Here is a 21,861-nt window from a genome sequence, read left to right as displayed (position 1 = left end):
CAGTGGGTATCAGGCTACGCTGTCATAAATCTGCTGAGCCCCATGACAGGCGACACCATTCTCTAATTCTGACCTAACTCACACTTAAGCTGCCTTTAACTCCTACTGTCATCCCAGCAAAGAGCACATACTCGGCAGTGACCCAGCTTTATTTCTACATCCTATCAGCTGAAGCTAAACTGCCATGACTCTCCCCTCTGGCCTGGAAGGCAGTATCATCTTAGTGTCATGGCGTGCTCCGTAGTCCAGCTATCATCCCTGCTTACGTAGCTCCGCTCGTCTTACAAATAGTTACCAGTTATTTCAGAAAACAAAATTATAGACACACACAGAGAAAAGGATGCGTTCCCGCACTCTTTTGCAGATTTGTCGTGGGACATAATCTTCTACATCAAGCCCCTTAAATTGCCTCGCTGCAGGAGTTGGTGGAGAGTTAAAAGTGGAAAAGGGATGATGAAATGGAAGAGAAAATAGAGGGGAGAGGGATGGAATGAAATGAAGGAGAGATGTAAAGCAGGGAGAAGAGCGAGGGAGCTTAAGAATCAGGGTCATGAAGAGAGAAAAAGTGGAGGAAGGATGGGAAAGGGATGGATGGATCGATAAAGTGAAGAAACCAAATGAGGTGATGATGGACTCGAGTGTCGGCATGAAATCGGAGAGAGGATTGGAGGACGGGGGAGAGGATTGGAGGACGGGAGAGAGGAAGCGACCACATGTTGGTCTCACTTTGATCTTAAATGAAATGTTATTAATTAGAGTGAATCCCTCTGCATGCCCTCCGGCCTCATGTGGCTGGAGCAGACACACTGATCACAGCATCAGGTTTAACAGTATGTCATCCAATGTGTCGTTCTGTCTCCAAACCTTTTCAGGCTTAACATGTTTTAGCATCAGGACAAGACAAATGTATATGTAGAGTGCAGCACATGTGAAAAACAGGTCGTTATTTACATTGTGCATTGAAATATCTAAATGAAGACACAAAATAGAATATCAAAATCTAAATAAAGAGAAGAAACCAGTCCAAGTGAACTCTGGGCAGTTCATTACTACATTACTAGCAGTTAACATTAGCGCTAACATAATTAATAATGTTATATCTTGAATTATAGCTGATTTAAAACTAATTATGAGGCCAGTCCAACATTCAGTACCCCATGTAACAACTCCTCAAAGCTTACTCTTTGAAAGTGTCACAATTAGTTTTCTCAATGTGAAGCCGTAAATCTTAAAATGCATTTTTCATTTTAGGACATCTGAGGCAATATAAAGATGAGAGCAGTTTGTCATTAATGCTGTACTCTGACCTAAATACTTAAGTGTTAAGCACGGGGCTCAGAGACAGGGTGGACCCAAAAGCACGAAGCGACAGATTAACAAGCTTTTAATTCAACACAATACTTACAGAAACAAGATACTTACTACAACAAGGCATGGAAAACTATGGCTTGGTTCAAAATACTTTAGACCATTGACGCTTGGACAAGACAAGACAATCCAGCACAAGACAAAGGGAGACGCAGACAATATACAGGTGCTGGTCATATAATTAGAATATCATGAAAAAGTTTATTTATTTCAGTAATTCCATTCAAAAAGTGAAATTTGTATATTATATTCATTCATTACACACAGACTGATATATTTCAAGTGTTTATTTCTTTTACTTTTGATGATTATAACTGACAACTAATGAAAAACCCAAATTCAGTATCTCGGAAAATTAGAATATTACTTAAGACTGATACAAAAAAAAGATTTCTAGAAATGTTGGCCAACTGAAAGGTATGAACATGAAAAGTATGAGCATGTACAGCACTCAATACTTAGTTGGGGCTCCTTTGGCCTGAATTACTGCAGCAATGCGGCGTGGCATGGAGTCGATCAGTCTTTGGCACTGCTCAGGTGTTATGAGAGCCCAGGTTGCTCTGATAGTGGCCTTCAGCTCTTCTGCATTGTTGGGTCTGGCGTATCGCATTTTCCTCTTCACAATACCCCATAGATTTTCTATAGGATTAAGGTCAGGCGAGTTTGCTGGTCAATTAAGAACTGGTCCTTAAACCAGGTACTGGTAGCTTTGGCACTGTGTGCAGGTGCCAAGTCCTGTTGGAAAATGAAATCTGCATCTCCATAAAGTTGGTCAGCAGCAGGAAGCATGAAGTGCTCAAAAACTTCCTGGTAGACGGCTGCGTTGACCTTGGACCTAAGAAAACACAGTGGACCAACACCAGCAGATGACATGGCACCCCAAACCATCACTGACTGTGGAAACTTTACACTCGACTTCAAGCGACGTGGATTCTGTGCCTCTCCTCTCTTCCTCCAGACTCTGGGACCTTGATTTCCAAAGGACATGCAAAATTTACTTTCATCAGAGAACATAACTTTGGACCACTCAGCAGCAGTCCAGTCCTTTTTGTCTTTAGCCCAGGCGAGACGCTTGTGACGCTGTCTCTTGTTCAAGAGTGGCTTGACACAAGGAATGCGACAGCTGAAACCCATGTCTTGCATACGTCTGTGCGTGGTGGTTCTTGAAGCACTGACTCCAGCTGCAGTCCACTCTTTGTGAATCTCCCCCACATTTTTGAATGGGTTTTGTTTCACAATCCTCTCCAGGGTGCGGTTATCCCTATTGCTTGTACGCTTTTTTCTACCACATCTTTTCCTTCCCTTCGCCTCTCTATTAATGTGCTTGGACACAGAGCTCTGTGAACAGCCAGCCTCTTTAGCAATGACCTTTTGTGTCTTGCCCTCCTTGTGCAAGGTGTCAATGGTCATCTTTTGGACAACTGTCAGGTCAGCAGTCTTCCCCATGATTGTGTAGCCTACAGAATTAGACTGAGAGACCATTTAAAGGCCTTTGCAGGTGTTTTGAGTTAATTAGCTGATTAGAGTGTGGCACCAGGTGTCTTCAATATTGAACCTTTCCACAATATTCTAATTTTCTGAGATACTGAATTTGGGTTTTTCATTAGTTGTCAGTTATAATCATCAAAATTAAAAGAAATAAACACTTGAAATATATCAGTCTGTGTGTAATGAATGAATATAATATACAAATTTCACTTTTTGAATGGAATTACTGAAATAAATCAACTTTTTCATGATATTCTAATTATATGACCAGCACCTGTATACACAAGGTAATGGGGAACAGGTGGAGACAATCAGGGCGGGGCAGACAATCACACTGGCGGGAAAACACAGAAGGGCAGGAAGTCAACAGCCTGAAACGAGAGGAGAGTTTTAGTTTTCAAAATAAAACAGGAAGTGAGAGACGGGACAAGACAAAAGTGAACATAGACAAACTAACACACACGACGAGACATGACGTTAAGGATGTTAACATGAATGTTGTTGATAACAACTGGATTCTTAGTGTAATATTCATGGATGTATTATGAGACCTGGATACTGGACTGAAGATGGGATCTATTCAGTCCAATAAGAACTGCTTGCGTGGTGCATACCCCACACAGGTTTCTAGATTCTGGGGAATGTGCCCCACTGAATATGCGTAGTAGTGTGGATCCCATCATGCCTCTGGCCTGCTCAGACTGGTGAATGGCTCATACCATTGAATGAAGTGAATGATGGTGATGTTATTCAGACACAAATGTACTTTCTTGGCTTTAGGAAGTTTTTACAGAGATTAAACCCCCACGGCTTAAAAATATTACAAATATACATTAAAAAGTGTTTATAGCTGCAGCTGCCTTTTGACCAGAATGATCCATCTTTTGCAATGGTGGTCATTGTAGAAAATGTCTTTTGGGTCGCAGGTGAAATTTTTTTGAAAATGCTAATATTTAGCATTTAATTGCAGGCAACTATTTTAATTTTATCATTGCGTATGGTGAGAGTCTTCCACAAGGTCAGACAGTGTTAATGCGTGAGAAAGGTAGAGAAAGTCTAACTTTGAGCCACAGTCATCCAGAACACCACTGAGTCAAAGAACGAGACGGAGTGAAAAGTGTCATCACCTCTTGGCGACAGCAAAGTATGTGATGAAATAAAACATCACAGTAACTTACAGCTAGCGTATCACTCTCATGAGGACATGAGGAGGTTTTATTAACCACATCTGCATTTATAGATGCTTGCTTCTAGGGTATGTGAGGCTTGTGAGGTAATCAACTTGATCCATCTTCCAGATTCAGGATCAACCGCTGAGTATCTACTAAAGTAGAAATGACTGAAACATTCTCTGAATGAGGAAGAAAAATCCTCATGGATATGGTCTAATGCAGCGTGCTTGAACGTGTTCTAGACTAAGCATCATAGCAGGACTTGACTCCCTGCAGTAGTGGCCTATCTGTATTTTTTCCCCACAGAGACAAGCTCTGACAATCAGACTCTTGTCAGCTCTGTTTCAAGGCTTGCCTCACAAACAGATTTAGTGGAGGAAAGTGATTTAGGCGTTACTGTTCACGCTAAGAGTTCTGTTCATATCCCCATTTGTCCTCATCTCACTATCAGACAAATGAGTAGACTTTTAATTATGTTTGCTTTAGTACTGCACGACACTTAGCATGGAGAGATAGAGGAGAGCGAGCAACAGCAAACCCAAGAGAGAGAGAGAGAAAGAGAAAGACATTCAGGCTGTGTTTAGATTGCTTTGACAATTTCACTCACGTAACATTCATGCACATTAAGTGTGTTCAATTGAATTGAATCGAGAGAGAGAGAGAGAGAGGTAGAGTGGAATGAAGAGTGAGTGGTACGCCAGGGTGCAAGTGGGGAGCAAGATGAAAACAGTTGAGAGAGAGAGAGAGAGTGTGACAGATGGAGAGACAGACGAAAAAAGTGCGATAAAGATGGAGAGAGTTTGAGAGATGCTGTATGCTGATTACCATCGTGTAGAGAGCAGTTAAGACCAGAGGACGCAGTGGAATTAAAGGCTTTCCGTGGAAAATAGCACGGCCCTGTGGAATTAAGGTTTAACATCCGAAATGCCAGCCTCAACCTGTTTTGTTACAGAGCTGCAAAGTGTGATAAGCATTTTGACTGACACCGTGTAAGCCCCCCTTCTTTGCTCTCACTTATGCCTGACCTTAACGTTTAGCCCATACATGCATATGAATGCAGACACCTGATCAGTGGTCTCGTGTAATCCCCCCCCAGCTGTTGCTGTGTTTCTGGTGTACTAAATGGAAGCCACATTTTTATTTCTTGTGCACTGTCAGGGTCCAAACCTCAGACCTGAATAATAAACCAGTGTACTCTGCTGTAACCATGCTTTGTGCTGGATGTACTACCAGTGTACCTGTTACAGTGGTGTCAAAAACACAAGCTAATATCACAGCAAAACATCAGTTTGGTTGCTTCCCAGTCTCTAAAGTATTCTCACTGTCTCTGCAAAAAGCTTGAACCTGCATTATTTTTATGGGGGCACAACACTGCCAAACCAAAGTACAGACACACTGACATGTCATCATTCATCCTAATAAACTTGGTTTATGCATTAACAAACAGTGTATTTTCAAAATCAGCAAACACTGTGTGTTTGTGCAGTCATGTTTCTGTCCATCTCATTAATGGAAATCCTTTACTAACTCTTTTTTTGCCATTGGCAGTGAGAAATATATATACGTGGGCCTCTAACAGGAAGGCAGCTAGATGTTTGACCTTCAGCACCATCTAGTTTCAGCAGTTGTCTGTCTGCAGTGTGAGATGAGAGTGCTTAACCAAGCAGTGAATGTGCAGTAAAAACCAAAACAATGAGCTAAAAGAGGCTTAAAAGCTCCGTAGAGCTGCTGAGTTGGGGATAACTCCTGCTGCCTGTCACGTTTAAAAAAAAAAAAGATTGGTAGAGCTTTAATATTTGGGAGGTAATTCTTAAGAATTTGGGTTTTGTCTCTCTCTCTCTTGCTCAGCCTCAAACACTCTCTCTCTCTCTCTCTCTCTCTCTCTCTCTCTCTCTCTCTCACACACACACACACACACACACACACACACACACACACACACACACACACACACACAGTCGCTGTCATCCACACGTTTTCAATGCTTCTCACACATACAGTAGTTATTATGTCACTCTGCTGCTAACACTAAAACTGTACGCACGCACACACACACACACACACACACACACACATTCACTCAGACCCACACACTAATCTAATTGTATTTCAGCGGCTCTAGCAGAGTGTGAGTATAAATATTTGATGGGATCAGCGAGGGTGCAGGGAGCCACTGCCTCCCTTTCAGTTCTCGAGTCCAGAGAGCTGGCATGAAAACCTGCCGGCCTGACCACAAATCTCAGCTTTGGATCAATGAAGAGCAGCTTTACAGACAAAACACACACTTACACACACATGTGACTGCTCACACACTCTTTTTATCCAGCTCTTCCATAGTCTTTGTTGCAGCGGTTCAGATGGAGAGCAGAAGGGGGTTATCAGGCCTCACAATCACTATTTAGACTTTATCCCCCACTCTCCCTTCTCGCTTTCTCTCTCCTCTGTTTCCACATCAGTTCTGCTCCTCTGGTGACCTTGTCCTTTTCCTTCTCTCTTTGTCTCTTGACTTTTATATCCATTTCACCTTGCTGTCTGTTGTGAAGTGAGTGAGACTCAATCATAAATTACCACAACACAGCATGCTTTACAGTTTCAGTGAAAAGAAATGATTATATTTTATATTTTTGTTGTTAATGAAGTTCAAGCAATGGCTGCAATAGAAATTATTCAATTTGTTCTGAAATTTGTCCTCGTTACAGCAGTAGAGCATAGGATCAGGTTTTAGTTAAAGAAATCCTAGTGTGAGTTCAACAGCTAATGGAAAGAGATGATGAATAAGAGAGTGGGGTGAAACTAATGGTTTCTTTTTTATCTTCTCTGTCATTTGTAGTGTTTGAATATTGCTCTTAAGTTTCACACGACTTTATTTAAATTACACACAACTATTTCATGATTAATCAAGCGCAACCAGGCTCAAGGCCAGGTTCGAGTTGCTCATTCAGTCATTTCTCAGTCCTTCACACAAGTTAGGATAACATGGAGTCGGCCCTGTGGTGGTAGGTTGGGCTCTTGCATACAGTGTTAGATATTTATGCTCCCTTTAAAATTAAAGCTCCAGGTTCTACAAAGGAACTGCAAAGCTAAGCGAAAGTTTTTAAACAAGTATACATTTCTTGAAGTCCTATGTTCTTTTTTTGTGGTGGTTTGGAGTGGGGGGGGTGTTGTAAGTGAAAAAGATCTGGGTGGACAGCATGACCAGCAGCAGACAGCACAGCTTGACAACCAACTGCAGAGATTTAGCTCTTATCAAAGGATGTTTGGAGGAAAAAGACTGCACAGTACTGTCACAATGGCCACAAATAAATAAAGTGATGTTCGGGTCTGGCTGGCACACTACAGTATCTAAGTTGCATAGATCTCAGCATGCAGCACAAAGGCTCCTTCCTTTCCCTTATGACCATGTGATGGCATTCAAAGTGAGCAATGATGGGCCCCACTTGCCTCAAGATGTGCACAGTCACATAAAAACACACACACACACACACACACACACACAGATGCTGTGCATGTGGATGCAATTGTGACAGACATCTTGAGTTTTATAGGTCAACCTAGTGTGTGTGGCAGGTACAAACAAGTATAAAAACTATTTGAATGTGATAAGAACATTTCAGACTGCACTGATTTTCCCACGGGGAAAAGGACCAAAGAGAGTGCTGACAAATTATAAACAGTGCTATACAAATGCTTTTATGCTAGTATTGCTAACAAATGCTAATATTATTTCCTCTTCCCTTTTGTACACTCGTAACATACTGCACTGCTTATATTTCTTTCACTGGAATCTACCAAGTGTATAATTTGTACGGTGAAAATTTCAATAGTGCTCCAAACATAAAGCTCATCTGATGACAGTAGCCCTGTTCAAATCAGCATTAATGACTTAATTCTGATGTAATGATTTAAAACAGTTTTCTCTGTTAGTTCGGTATGGCAAATGGCTCTAAATGCAGTGAACTACGATGCCCATGAGCCTCTACCAAGGTTGCACAGGAGAATAAGCCAATCAGAGGCACAAATCAGAGCTGTAGTTTCTTCAGAACACTTCATCGCTGCAGTTTGAAATAAAACACAGGACCAGAGTTACTAAAGTCATCCAAAATTAACCCACAATCCCAAAGGAAATTGATTTACGCTGCATATTGTGTTGTTTGGTTTGTCAACAGTGTAGTTTTTAGCTTCTGCCCTCTGTTGACAGCACATGTAATAAGACGCAGCCTTGGCAGTAATACTTGACTTGTAGAAAGAAAGAAAGAAAGAAAGACAATGGTAATGCTGCTAGTTGTGGTAGCAACATGCCATAATACTCTCAAAAGACACGACTTACCTAATATCTTTTATCTTTTCACTGAAATCATGGCAGCTTTGTTTGTAACCATATTGCATAATGTGTTGTGTTTGGAGTTCTCCGGCCAAGTGGGCTAGCAGACTAGAGGTAGCAACAGCTTAACTTCACTGGCCTCGAGCCATCTTGCTGTGAGTTCTTTATTTAGTGTGATCAGCTGGCAGAAGCTGATTGCTAACAACTCAGTCTAGAGTCTATTTTATGCCAGTTTTTACAAATCTAGCACATAAAACAAATCCTTCTATAATAATTGAGTTTATGATGAGATCACAAATGTCAAATGCGTCTTAAAAGCTGTATTTCCATGTGTGGCTCTCCTCATCCTCATAGGTTGGTTCCTTCTTCATGATCAACCTGTGCCTCGTGGTCATCGCCACCCAGTTCTCAGAGACCAAGCAGAGGGAGCACCAGCTGATGCAGGAGCAGCGAGCGCGGTGCTCGTCCTCCTCCACCCTGGCCAGCGAACCCGGAGACTGCTACGAGGAGCTCTTCCAGCTGGTCTGCCACGTCCTCCGCAAGGCCAGGAGACAAGCGGTCTCCTTTTTCAACACCCTGCGGGGGAAACCTCGTGGCTTTAGGGGCGTTGGAAGAGGTAGAGGAAGAGGAGAAGGGAGGGAGAGGAAGGCCAATGGAAGGGAAGGATGTGAGAGGAGAGCCGTGACGAGGCGCGGTATGTAACAGTAGAAATATTTAAAGACAGTATTATGTTGATGCATGTTGTATACGCTGACCCTTTAACACCCACCATTTGCACCATTTCAGGTGCACCCTGTCCCCACCATAATAACCCTGACCATGCCTCACCCGGCTCACCCATGGCCGTCACAGCCACCGCTGCCACCGACGGCTGCCCTCAGTGTGCTGCAGCCCTGTCGCTCGCTGACGGGGTGGAGCCAGTTCGCGGTCCAGTAAACGACGAGACGGAGGAGGGAGCTGTGGAGGAAACGGACAGGGAGGGGGTGCATTCTGGTGGTAAGGGAAAGGGCAAGAAAGGCCAAGGTGGAGCAAGTTGGCATGGGGGCTGTAGTCCAAAGAAGCGATGCAGTGAGCTTTGGCGCGAGACAAGAATGAAGCTGTGGGGAATCGTGGAGAGCAAGTACTTCAACCGAGGCATCATGATCGCCATCCTCATCAACACCATCAGCATGGGGATCGAGCACCACGAGCAGGTACAGACAGCTGCAGCTCGCCTCTGTGCTACACAACACACCTTTTACTATGTTGGAAGTGGTTTCCTTTTATTCCCTCTCTTTTGTTTTATTCTCTTTCATGTCTGTAGTATCTGTCATTATCTCCTCTTCCTCAGCCCGTCTCTCTTACACAGCTGTCTGCCTATTCATCAGTTTAATCTAATTTTCAGATGTGTTCACACTAACAAAAACACCAAATTGCTGTCAAGAAATCACGGTACACACTCTGTAAGCTTGGCTCAACAGATTCAGTAGAACTGCACAGCAAATCAAAAGTTGCACAATTCATTTGTGCTTTGAAATATTACCATTCAATTTTGAGTTGGAATTAAAGGACATAATACAGCCAAAATCATATCCATGTACTTGGCGTAACACCGTCATCAGTCCAGCAGAAAGACAATGTGTGTGTGCTAATTGATTTTAAAAATTGTTTGCAAATTATCTGCAGAAATTCTGGTTATTAGAAACAGTGAGATGGTGTTTTGTGATGAAAGTTTATTTTTCTTGCTCACTGCTTTACTCTCTAACTGACTCTCTAGACTTTGCATAGTCAAACTGCTATCCTCAGGATTGTGCATGTGTGATAATGTACAGTGGCTGTGCTCTGGGCAATAAAGACACACAATAGTTTAGACAACTATGGCACAGAGGAATTAGATTTGTCAGGGTTTGGCTACACAGGCAACACTTTAGTGACACCAGTTCATTGTTGGATTCGGTCTTTTAAAAAGATATGCAGTTTAACCTTTTGTAAACATTTTACTAGTTTGGCTTATAACCATGAAACATTCAGTTACAACTTTTCACTCATGTGATTTTGTTCTACCAACAACTCTTCAGGCTGCCATGTGGCAAAATAATGAGAACCCAATTAAAAACATTTGCAGCGTCACAAGCTTTTTCAACTTTTAGTTGAGAGAACAACAATCTAGCATTCCTTGGAGGGAAGTTTCATCCATTAAGCTTAGTGTTGGAATGGATGTTGTTGTGTTTTCTATTTAATTATTCATATGTGTGTTTAGCTTTAGCTATTGTTACCTGATTAGCATGTACTTGGGAGCAAACAATGTAAATTTAAGAACAGAGGAATCCATGCTAGTTAAAAGTAAGGGTTCTGCCTGTTTTGCTCTTTTGTTTGAGCTGCAGCGTCTCTTTGCCCACAGATGTTTTAAAGTGAACTGACAACCATGCTGCATGCAGTGTGAATCCACAGTCTGTCCTACTGTCTTTCCTTCTCTCAATGACCACACTCCTCCGCAATGTACGCCTCTCTGTATTCTTCCTGTATGAAGTCTTTTCCTCCTTCTGCCTCTATGATGCTTGTATAATGGAATCCCTCCGCCAACAGGATAGACATGTCTCTACTCAGGTTAGACAGTAGGACAGGTAGGACCACCGGATCACCACCTGGGTTCACATCACTCTCACCAAGCTCTCCAAGCAATACAAAATGATGCTTCATTCTTTCTGTTATCTTTTTTTTTTACATTTTCTCCCTTGATTTTGGTCTTTTTTCCTGTCGTTCTTCTTTGTACACTCTTTGTCTTTCTATCAATATTTCTCGCTCTTGCTATACCATCGCCCACTCACGCCTGCCATCGCCGCAGTGGTGGGTCGTCTCTCATCTCAGGAGCGGCTAAAAATAGAGAGAGACAGAACGAGAGAGGCAGACAGAGACATTGCTCCTTTAATGGGGGAGGAAATAGAAAGCTAGAATGTCTGTGGTTCCACCGCGTGTTTAGCAAACTGCAGTCATGCCTCCCCCTGTTTGAACAGTGGTATCGGAGGCTTAATCTGTCCCGTCGCTCTGATCCTCTTCCTTTAGAGAGGTGCCTCCACCTGTCCTCTTACACCTCATGTCAGTGGTTCTATTGGGGTGGGAACAACAGATAACAGGTGCAGGGGAATGCAGGCCAAATGTACGTTTGTAGCAGGTATGATTTAGGCAACCAGCCACTTGGGCCTTTGGGGAGTGTATTCTGTGCTGGATGTGTTTTTAGGATGTCCTAACCCTTTTTACGAGACCAAATACATATTTTATACTAATTAAACTATGTGATAAGATTATTACACCTACTATTAGACTATATATATATATATATATATATATACATCAACATTACCACAGTCAGATCCAAATAAGATCCCTTTTTTCTCTGGTTGTCAGAGCACTCAGTCATTGTATAAGAAGGGACCTTAGGTGCGACTATTATAACGTGTGCATTACTGAAAATGCAACGCTGTATCCCCCATTATACAGGATTGATTGCATGAGTTAGAAGACATTTCAGAGAATTTAACAGCTGTTTGGGGATTAACCATGCAGCAGCATGATGGGCACTTCAGAGATCTGACAGCGATGGATAGAGATCAATCAACACTGCTCTTTTTTCTGCCAAAATGTCAAGAAAAAAACTGAAGGATATTAATGGATTGGTTTTGCAGGGGCAGCGCTGTTGCAGTCAAAATATTAAACATCACCGACATACTTAGTTTCAGAGTTTTTTTTGGGGAAGGTTGTCACATGCAAATTGAAATCACAGCAGAAAACAAACATGTTTGGTAATCATAAGCAAAAATAGGTCGAGTCAGACAATTCAAAAATGAAATCATAATTGGGTTTTGGAGGACAATAAATCAATCCACAGAAAACAGTTGGATGTCTCAGGGTGGAAAATGAGACCAATACACAAGGATTTGAATACAGCAGTTACTGAAACACTGCATCTAAAATGATGTTTATGTTGTGAATAAATGCAATCTTCCAAACCAACTTGAGGATTATTGAAGAATCAATAGCCAGCGCGGTCTTCAAAAAACCAAACCAAAGTTACTGATGAAACATAAATAGATTAAAGAGATACATTTGAAAATGTTGTTTTGTTATGTTTTCCATTATCACAATACTGATATTTATGCATGATACCACAGCAGCTTTGGGTTGTTATCACTCACGGGAACCATGCCAATGCAGATTTTGTGTCAGCCAAATTCCCTTTTAAGGTGTATGGATGTATGGAAAAGAGTTTGAGACTGATGTGTATGAAAGCAGGTTTTTGGGGCAGCGTTGCTTTTTCTGCAACATTGCTGAGGTTGTTTTTTTTAAAGTTTCTTAGTTTACTTCTGTTCTGTTCACTTTCATCAATCATTTGTGAGTCATCAGAGTGAATTTTTATTTTATTCCTTATATTGGCTGACCGAAAAACACAAGTGTTTAGATCTGTTCCCAGTTCTATAGTAATGAGACTGCAGTAATGGATCTCCAGGGGCTGCCAACACTGTTTGTCTGGTCCGCAAACAGCGGTCAGCCGTCACATCGTTACTGACACTGGTGGGCATGCATCATTAGCCCATGTTTTCACACTGCTAAACAGTCATTAGTACTGACAAACACACCCACATGCACACATTCACACAAACGCACGCACATATATACATACAGCAGTACAAACAGACACACGCATGCACACAGATAGACAACAAGTAAATGCAAAACACACAGTGCTCATTGATTCCGGGGCGGTGAAATGTCAGTAGCATCACTGCTGAAGTTAGAGAGGACCTCCGTGGAATAGTGATGTGCTGGAAATCATGACTGTGCCAAATATAGCCTTTCGTGTGTGCATATGTGTGTGTTTTCCACCATATAGAGGGGCAGAAAGAGAGGGAGGGTCAAAAACAGCTGAAAAGACAGACACTGATGAACACTGAATGATGTGGGACTAACTGAAAGATATTACGGTGCAAGTTAAAAAAATAAATACATCTAACTGTTCCTGCTAGTGCTCGAGTATTAACTTGAGATTGGGTCGACTAATTTCAACACTGGCGGTGTGTACGAGTGTGTATTTTATCACTCTCTCTGTAAGTTAACAATAATGTTGCTGTAGTAATCTCTAGGACTGAAAGGATGTACAGCACTACATCATGGCTTTTGATTATCAGAGCAAAAATGGAGTCTTAAAGTTTGTCTCCAAGGTGGATATAGTTAAATGTTGGACTTTTGTAATGGCAGCATATGCAACATCCATAACTGATGACAACTTGTTTGCCTGACACCTGCTGCTATGTTGGAACAAAGAGGGCACTGAGGATGTGGACATCAGTAAGAATTCCAGCTAACAAGTACAATTTCCAAGAACGTTTTACTTTTTTTTTTAACTGTTTTACTGCAGTTTTGTGTAAAAGCTTTTGTCCTTCTCCTTGCCCTTTTCACCATTCGATCCACGGTCAGTAAAATTGCTGACGACTAGGCAAAGTAACGAGGGAGCAACAGAAAGAACAGACCAATAGATAGAGAGAAAGCAAGAGCTAAGTCATGTGGGGTCTCCTTCACTTTTTTTTTTCCTTTTCTTGCCAGAAATATAGTTAAATATTCTAGTCTTGCTGTGTGTGTGTGTACAGTCCACATGTACTAATGAGTGACATCATTTTCTCCAAGTATTGATTCACTGGAACTGCTTGTTATTTGTGGATGTTTGGCCAAAGAACCATTTTTGTCTTTTTGCCTGTTACGTTTTGGCCTTTGACTTTTTTTTAATGTAATTTCTCCGGAGATGAAAGTTGAGCCAAGTCTTACTACGTAGAGTTAACTGTGACAAACTTAGTCAAAGATTTCTTTAAATGACCACAATACAAATGATACATCTTTTTAATGACAATGGGGCTTTTCACTCAGTGCCAAAGTGTGATACCAGTGGTCAGGATGTAAGAGAAGCAAATTATATCTCCAGTTTTTCCATCCATCCAACAATTTTAATGAGCTTTACAGCCACAAGGTGCTACTTTGATGCATTTTTCTGCTTTAACATCCCGCCTTCCTTCCTTTATTTCTCTTTCTCTTTATTTGTATCTTCCTGTCTTCTGTTGCTTCTTTTTATTGTCCTATCCCTCCTCTTTTTATTTGTCACTATGCTCTGTCAGCCAGAGGAGCTCACCAATGTTCTGGAGATCTGCAACATTGTCTTCACCAGCATGTTCTCCTTAGAGATGATTCTCAAACTCACTGCATTTGGCTCCTTCAACTACCTGAGAAACCCCTACAATGTCTTTGATGGAATCATTGTCATCATAAGGTAATTACACAGTATGAATATCATAAATGTATCCATTTAGGCAGAAAGGGGAGAAAAAGAGGCAGCTTTTGGTGGACAAAAATATTACATTCCTGAAAAGGGCTGCAGATGTAATTCAGGTAGCATGCTATTTTGGTTTGACAGACTTTTCTAGAAAGAGAAGCTGCCGTTAAATTATTCATGTCATGCTTTGTCAAATTGTCATCCGCATTCTTTACTGGTTGAAATATACCACCTGTATGCATTTGGATGCCAAAGCGTCAGACAGCAGCAAACAGATTTTGTCTTTTGTTGTGTGTGTCTGGAGCTTCAGGTGAGCGGCTTTGATCTGCTAGCGTTTTTTTTCCAATTCATTGGGCTGAGCGCCTTTGTCTGTGATCCCCATTATAACCCTGAGATCAAATACACATCAAAGCAACTAAAACTGAACAAGATCAAATGTGCAGCATATCACAGAAGAAACATGTTGATTGAACATATCTACATCTGTCTTCTTATCTCTCGCTCCACTACCAATTTCCCTCTCTTCATCTATCTGAATGTCCTTAGCTATTCATACGTAGCTGCTCTGTAAAAGTGCCCCTATTCAATCTTTGCCAATGCAGAGCCGATGCTATTTTGATGTGCTGAGTGGAGCCTTTGATAGGCACCTCCATTAGAGGACACATTTCTTTAAAGCCAGATTTTCCACTAGGGAATGGTTCTTTGCTCAAGATGAATATCTACCAGAGCTCAGTGGTGAGATAAAACTTCTGAGAGTCCCTTCTATCTGTGGTTATTCTGTAGTAGAAAACAGCAATTAAGAAAGTCATTAAGTATTTAAGCAAGGGCTTGACTTGACTTAATGTCCAAAACCTGAGTAGCCTCTTAAGTGGACACATCAATAGCTGAAAGATAAGATAAAGCAAGTGCTCCTTTTGTTGCCAAAGAATTTATGATGAAACCAACTCCTTTTATTTTGTCAAAGTTTTCTTAAGTTGTTTAAAAAAAAAAAAAGTTTGAATTATCATTTTTTTCTTTGAAGTTTGTCTTTCAAGTAGACAAACATTTCTCTTGTCAAAAAAAAGGTAAAACTCACTTCCTATGGACAGACAACATCTGTAATCCCAGCCCATTATCCAAGAAATTGGAATCATTTTGGACAAACCAGCACCTCAGAATTAACAGTTTATGTCCCGTGTCAACATTCATGCCAGTGCATCCAGTAGTAAGCCTCATGTGTAACTAAGCAGATTGTGAAGGTGTGGAGGTCTACATGGTGGATGGGTATGCAGCATCAATGTAGTCCAGGTTTAGCAGAATGGGCCAATATCAGTGTTCTTGTCTAGCAGCAGGGTTAGGAATCATGACACTTGGCATTTAGAAGCAAATTTAAAGCGAATTTCCGTTTGTTTTTTATGTAAATGCTGTACATTAATTCTTTAAACTGTTATAATTTAGCGTTCTTTCTCTCGCATTACTTGGTTGGCTATGTGGCGTCTGTTTCTCTTCTCAGTGTATGTGAAATCGTTGGCCAGTCCGACGGTGGTTTGTCGGTGCTGAGGACCTTCAGACTACTGAGGGTGCTGAAGCTGGTGCGGTTCATGCCAGCTCTGAGGAGACAGCTGGTAGTCCTCATGAAGACCATGGACAATGTGGCCACCTTCTGCATGCTGCTAATGCTCTTCATCTTCATCTTCAGGTAAGGTGATACATAGATGTGTCTTTTTGTCTTATTCTGAGATCACAGAGATCTGAGATGATTCTCCTCATTACCTGACAAATCTACAAAGGCATGGAGCCCTTTTATTTTGTTTGGAATATTTAGTTTAGTGTTTTTTTTATTCTCTATTTATTTTTTCCAGGTAGATTGGCGATCATTGTTTGTGCTGGCGTCTGTCTTATTCACAGTCTTGTGCACCTGCTTAATAGCTACCACTGAAGCACACAAGGTCATGGTGTTCTGCAGCAGCTATTAACCCTGGGTGCAAAATAACAAGCAGACACTTGAAGATCTAGTTAGAATTTAACAAGCAGACACTTAAAGACCTGGAGCAAAATAATAAGCGGGCATTTGTAGATGCTTAAGCACTGACAGAGCATTGCTCTGGAGGCATAAAGGGCCATTCAGTTGATAATCCTTGGTCATAGTCTTCATTTACCTCCCTCTCAGCTCCACTTTCCGCTCAGGCCAAGAAGAAATGACCCTGATCACATTACACACCACAAAACCGTGTTTGTGGTTGTTCAAGCACATGCATACAATATGCTGTACATACAGGGTCAAGTTGCAAGTATAAGCATTTATTTTGATATTATTTTACTTATAACCTGTAACAAGCTACTACTATGGTTGGGTTGTATTCTGTGTGTTGGTGTCACTTTTGTTGTGATGTGTGTAAATGTGAGGTATGCTCCTAAAATGTCACATTCCAGCTGCATTACACCATAAGATAAGATAAGAGCAGCTTTTAGAAACATTATCCACGACAATGCTACCCTCAGGTACAAGATTTACAGTCACTACTACTAATGATATTCACAGGATGATATTGTACAAAGCCTCTTAGATACTCTGCAATGAATATTTATCATATTTATTATCCCTAAAAAACCTGCAAAGATTCACATTACATTATCAGTCAGGTATAGCAAATAGAATATTGCTAGTTTTTGCTGTATGTTCACGTCATCAGAGGCTCTGCTGTTGTGTTGCAGTATCCTGGGCATGCACATATTTGGCTGTAAGTTCAGTCTCAAGACAGAGACCGGTGACACAGTACCAGACAGGAAGAACTTTGACTCCCTGCTCTGGGCCATTGTCACTGTTTTCCAGGTAATCAGCATATTACTGTTTGCATAAACATACACACCAACACACTAATTCCTATATCCTATGATTTACATTTTCCCACTCTATATATGCAGATGACTTGCACTTATTTCTTAAGATTTGATACATTTCTGCATACATTTTTATGGACACTTTAACTTCCAAAACAGACCACTTTTAACACTAGTGATGAAGACATTTGCATGTAGGGTGTAAATCACATTTGTCATTTCCCAATGTTTCATATTTTCAGACATATTTGATGTTAACTCACCAATCTGTAATAATTTATGTGCAAAACATTCTTTGAAGCAAACTAGAACTATATATTAATATATAATAATTTGCAATATTCAATTGATGAATTGTTTAATTGTTTAAATTGTTTTCAGAAGTCTAATTGTTTACTATTAACACCCTTTATGTGTGTAATTCTCTCAGATTCTGACCCAGGAGGACTGGAATGTAGTTTTATATAACGGTATGGCAGCCACTTCACCTCTTGCTGCTCTTTACTTTGTGGCCCTCATGACCTTTGGAAACTACGTCCTGTTCAACCTGCTGGTGGCCATTTTGGTTGAAGGCTTTCAGGCAGAGGTAAGGGAACTCATCGCCAAGTATTGCACATGGCTTCAACTTGCAGGATGGAAACATGTCTTTATAAGCATTTTACTATTCAATTTAGTATTTGATTATTGAGGTGTCCAGGGCAGGTTTGTTATCATTCACTGAATTTAAGTTCAGTTAACTAAAATTATAGTCAAGTTAATGTCAAATTACCTCAAAGTAATTCAATAGTCTACTCCAAACAGGTGCCAAATGTATAATATTGTGGAAATGAACCTTCATTTACTAAACCACGGCCTGTGAGTTGATGTCAAGAAACTCTTCTAGTGGCCCGTATTTTACATAGACTTTCAAACTTTGACAGCTCTATGTTTAGCTTGTCTCCATCCATTCTTGCATTCTGTGCATGGTCTCCTCTCCTATGGGCAGCTGACATCCATCTGTCTGCGTTTCACAAAGACTAAAGACTTTAACCTTTGGCAGAGACCTTCACTGCTAAAATAAGCCCGCGCTCTTGTGTCCTGCTGATTTTCATAATTACAGAACTGTGCAGATTGACATGCATGCAGTTAATAATGAAACACTCTCAAATGCACCAAATGGTTTTATTGTTAATCAAACTAATGTTTGATGCCCATTTTGTAATTTCAAGGACCCAGTAAAACAAGGCATACATTCCCAAGTCAATGAAAAACAGAAACATTCAGTGTATTGGTCATGATTTTGTCCTGTAAAGGTACTGATATATAGTCCAAGATAGTCCAAGGGAGATTTGTTTTTACAGCCATGAGTTGTGTTAACCGTTTGTCACAACTTGCTCATAGCGTTACATCTAGACTTTTCATGAATCATTTTGGATTTGCCAAAATGTAAAAGAAAATGGGTGAAAAAGCCCACGGCTATTGTAAAAAGTAAAGTGACTGACTCCATCATGATATTACGCTTTGTGTTTACACTATCTCAAGCATGATGTGAACACTGGCGGCAAAACTTCAAATTGTATTCATCTTTTAGAGATATACAAAAAGTATGAATGACAGAATCCATTAAAAACAACACGCTCCTGTTATTATGACGGACAATCTCTATCTTTTCATTGTATATTAGAAATACTTGATGTGTGCTAAATCCTATAGACATGCAGGATTTGTTTTTTTATCACATTGGGTTAGATCATGTTTATTAGTTTTACCTCTGACCAGCTGAATTCTGAAAATATTATATTGCATGCCAAGCTTAGACATGCTTACCATAAGCCTGTAAATTGTTATGATCAACTCAGAGGGGACCCAAACACAGGCAAAGACTCAGAGTGTGAATGAACAAGTAGCGGTTTATTGTCAGGGTTCCCAGGGAATGAAGATGGATGAGGGGTAAGATCCGGCAGAGGGAAAAGGGTGAGCTGGTGGCATGGTGAAGTGTGGCGGAGCATGAATGAGAGCTGGAAGAGAGAGTGGCTGTTGGGATAGATATGAAGCCAGTGACCGGCAGACTGGATTGCTGAATGGCAGTCAGGGAGATAACAGCAGGCAGGTAGACAGGCAATGATCCTGTAAACAAACTTGAATATACTATTCAAGGAGCCGGAGACGTAATCCAACCGCAGTGGACGAAACCACGCTCTAGCAATGAGTGACTGAAGAACCCATAAAGATATACTGCAGAGGGGATGAGTTGATGGATAGCAGGTACACAGCTCGGAGCAGAGCGCAATGCCCACATCACTATCACATACAGAGAAACAAGTAAAACACGAGGGGAAGGAAAAACACACAGTCAGCACTGTAAAGGGAGTGAAAACTTAGCAAAAGCAGCCAAGGCTTCAAAGGCTGTAAAATCAATGTCATACTGAGGAAATAATAATTACAGTATTGCTTACAATCATGATATTTGTCAGAGGCTGAATCAGCAGTCAAAACACAATAATGGCGTATTAAACATGACAGTGTAATTTCTGAATCTGTGGAAAATCCTGGAAAATAATGCTGCCAATCTGCCGTCAGCTGTCAGACGCACAGATGTATCATTGGAAAAGTAGTGCGGTTGAGTAGTCCAGTTGAGTTTTTATACATGGATCAAAGCATTACCATATTCATGGAGTGTAGCTCTGATGTGTGAGTTGGAGGGGAAACACTGACACAAATCTCAAGGCTTTTGATCGATTTTTTTTGAAATGCCAAAACAAAGCACAGCCATCAGTCTTTTACTCCGTCTCTCTCTGCCTTTCACTCTCTCTCACTGTCAGACTTTACGCCTCTGGCTCTCACCTTCTGCACTCATCCACACTGTCTTCTACTGCCACTGTACACTCTAGGGATTACTGAGCCAATTTACCCCAGATTTTCCCATTGCGAACACCGAAGGGGAAATCCCATTAGTTTTAACCAAACCTGTGGGGTTCCTGGAGTAGTGTGTCAGTAGTGTGAGGGTTTTACTGATTTAATCTTAAGACATAACACAGATCTGAGCCACCCTGATAACCTCAAATATGTTTGACAGTTGGTGGGAGAAAGCAGAGTGTGTCATGCATTGACTGATGTGATGCAGGAGATCCAGATTCAAAATCTGTTACAGTGCACATTGAGAGTGCCCTATAGTATGAGCCCTGTATAATCCCCTGTCTTTCTTCCCCGTCTCTCTCTCCTCTGTCTGTCTGTCTCTTGCCGCCTGTCTCTCCAGGGCGATGCCAATCGTTCTTACTCGGATGACGACCGCTCCTCTTCCAACTTTGACGAGAGCGAGAAACACGACTCCATAAAGTTGTCTGGTGAGCTGATGAGATGTTTCTCTCACCATGAATATTAGTTTGTTTTTTTCCCATTCATTTAGTGGTTTCGGTTACTTAAAAATAACTGAGCACTTTACTGTAAGCTGTGACTTAATATAGTTAAAGTGCCTCTAAAATCATCAAAAATATCAGCACTGTAGAAATCAATATCTATTTCTTTTTTAACTTTTTTGCTGGTATCTAACAACCAAATGTGTTAGTTATTAACTACAGTTAAAAGCACAGTTTATAAAAGTAGTTCATTTATTGAAGGTATTGAAAGTTATGTAGAAAGCAATCCTCAAGCAAGTTGGTGGTTTTAAGATTTACTTCTTTCTGTGAGTTGTTTCTAAAATTTAAACGACCATGAAAACAACAATTCAAACCCAGATTTTCCCGTTAACTGATCAACATGCCCAACAAACTGTTTGCATCTCACATATAAGCCAGCAGACTCCAGGCGTATTCAAGAAGCTAAAAGTAAGACAACGATGTGCCAAAGACTTACAAACTTGTAAAAAGTCAGAGAATAGCCAACAGTCTTAAATATGAATGAGCTCACGATCAACCTGTTCCAGCCATGCAGCCTCCCTTCCTCAACAGAGCCAGTAAACAACGCAGATCAGAGCAGATTAAACATGAGTTCAGAGACTGGGGGGAATCTCTGCTGCAGAGGATAAGTGATGTCTTCAGTACAGTGTGAGCAACAGATGAAACTGCAGTCTGTTCTTTCAGTGATGTTTGGCTGTCTGTCCTCTTCACAGCACAGCGGAATCACCTTTGGTTGTTTGGCTTTTCCTTTTTCTCGGTGCGGGCGACGAGTATTCATCCTCAGCCTCTCTCTAAATTCCTGCCTTTTATCTCTCTTTTTCGTCTGAGGAAGCGTCAGAAGCGAGCTCAGGGAAATATTCTTCTTCCATATATTTCCGCTTGCAGAGGAGCTGCAACTATGGAGTGAATTTGACATCATAATCCTAATCATTCCAAGCAAATGTCTTTTTTGAGAAATTAAATAGAATTAGATAAAACCAAGCCACAAATCCCAAACTTTAGAAAGATCAAGACAAACTTATT

General features: G+C 40.9%; 1 protein-coding gene across 1 annotated transcript in view; it reads left to right on the top strand.

Annotated features, from left to right (window-relative positions):
* LOC139222893 (voltage-dependent T-type calcium channel subunit alpha-1I-like) overlaps positions 1–21,861 on the top strand; it is a 140,155-nt gene that overhangs the window by 64,887 nt on the left and 53,407 nt on the right. Inside the window, exons 8-14 of the mRNA XM_070854797.1 lie at positions 8,704–9,043; positions 9,136–9,542; positions 14,490–14,641; positions 16,137–16,322; positions 17,339–17,456; positions 17,895–18,050; positions 20,700–20,787. Coding sequence (XP_070710898.1) covers positions 8,704–9,043; positions 9,136–9,542; positions 14,490–14,641; positions 16,137–16,322; positions 17,339–17,456; positions 17,895–18,050; positions 20,700–20,787 — 1,447 coding nt within the window. The remainder of the gene's footprint in view (positions 1–8,703; positions 9,044–9,135; positions 9,543–14,489; positions 14,642–16,136; positions 16,323–17,338; positions 17,457–17,894; positions 18,051–20,699; positions 20,788–21,861) is intronic.

Source organism: Pempheris klunzingeri, chromosome 3 (genome assembly GCF_042242105.1).
Source record: "Pempheris klunzingeri isolate RE-2024b chromosome 3, fPemKlu1.hap1, whole genome shotgun sequence".
Classification (NCBI taxonomy): domain Eukaryota; kingdom Metazoa; phylum Chordata; class Actinopteri; order Acropomatiformes; family Pempheridae; genus Pempheris; species Pempheris klunzingeri.
Note: the sequence above shows the minus strand (reverse complement) of the source record. Positions and strands in the feature narration are given on the sequence as shown.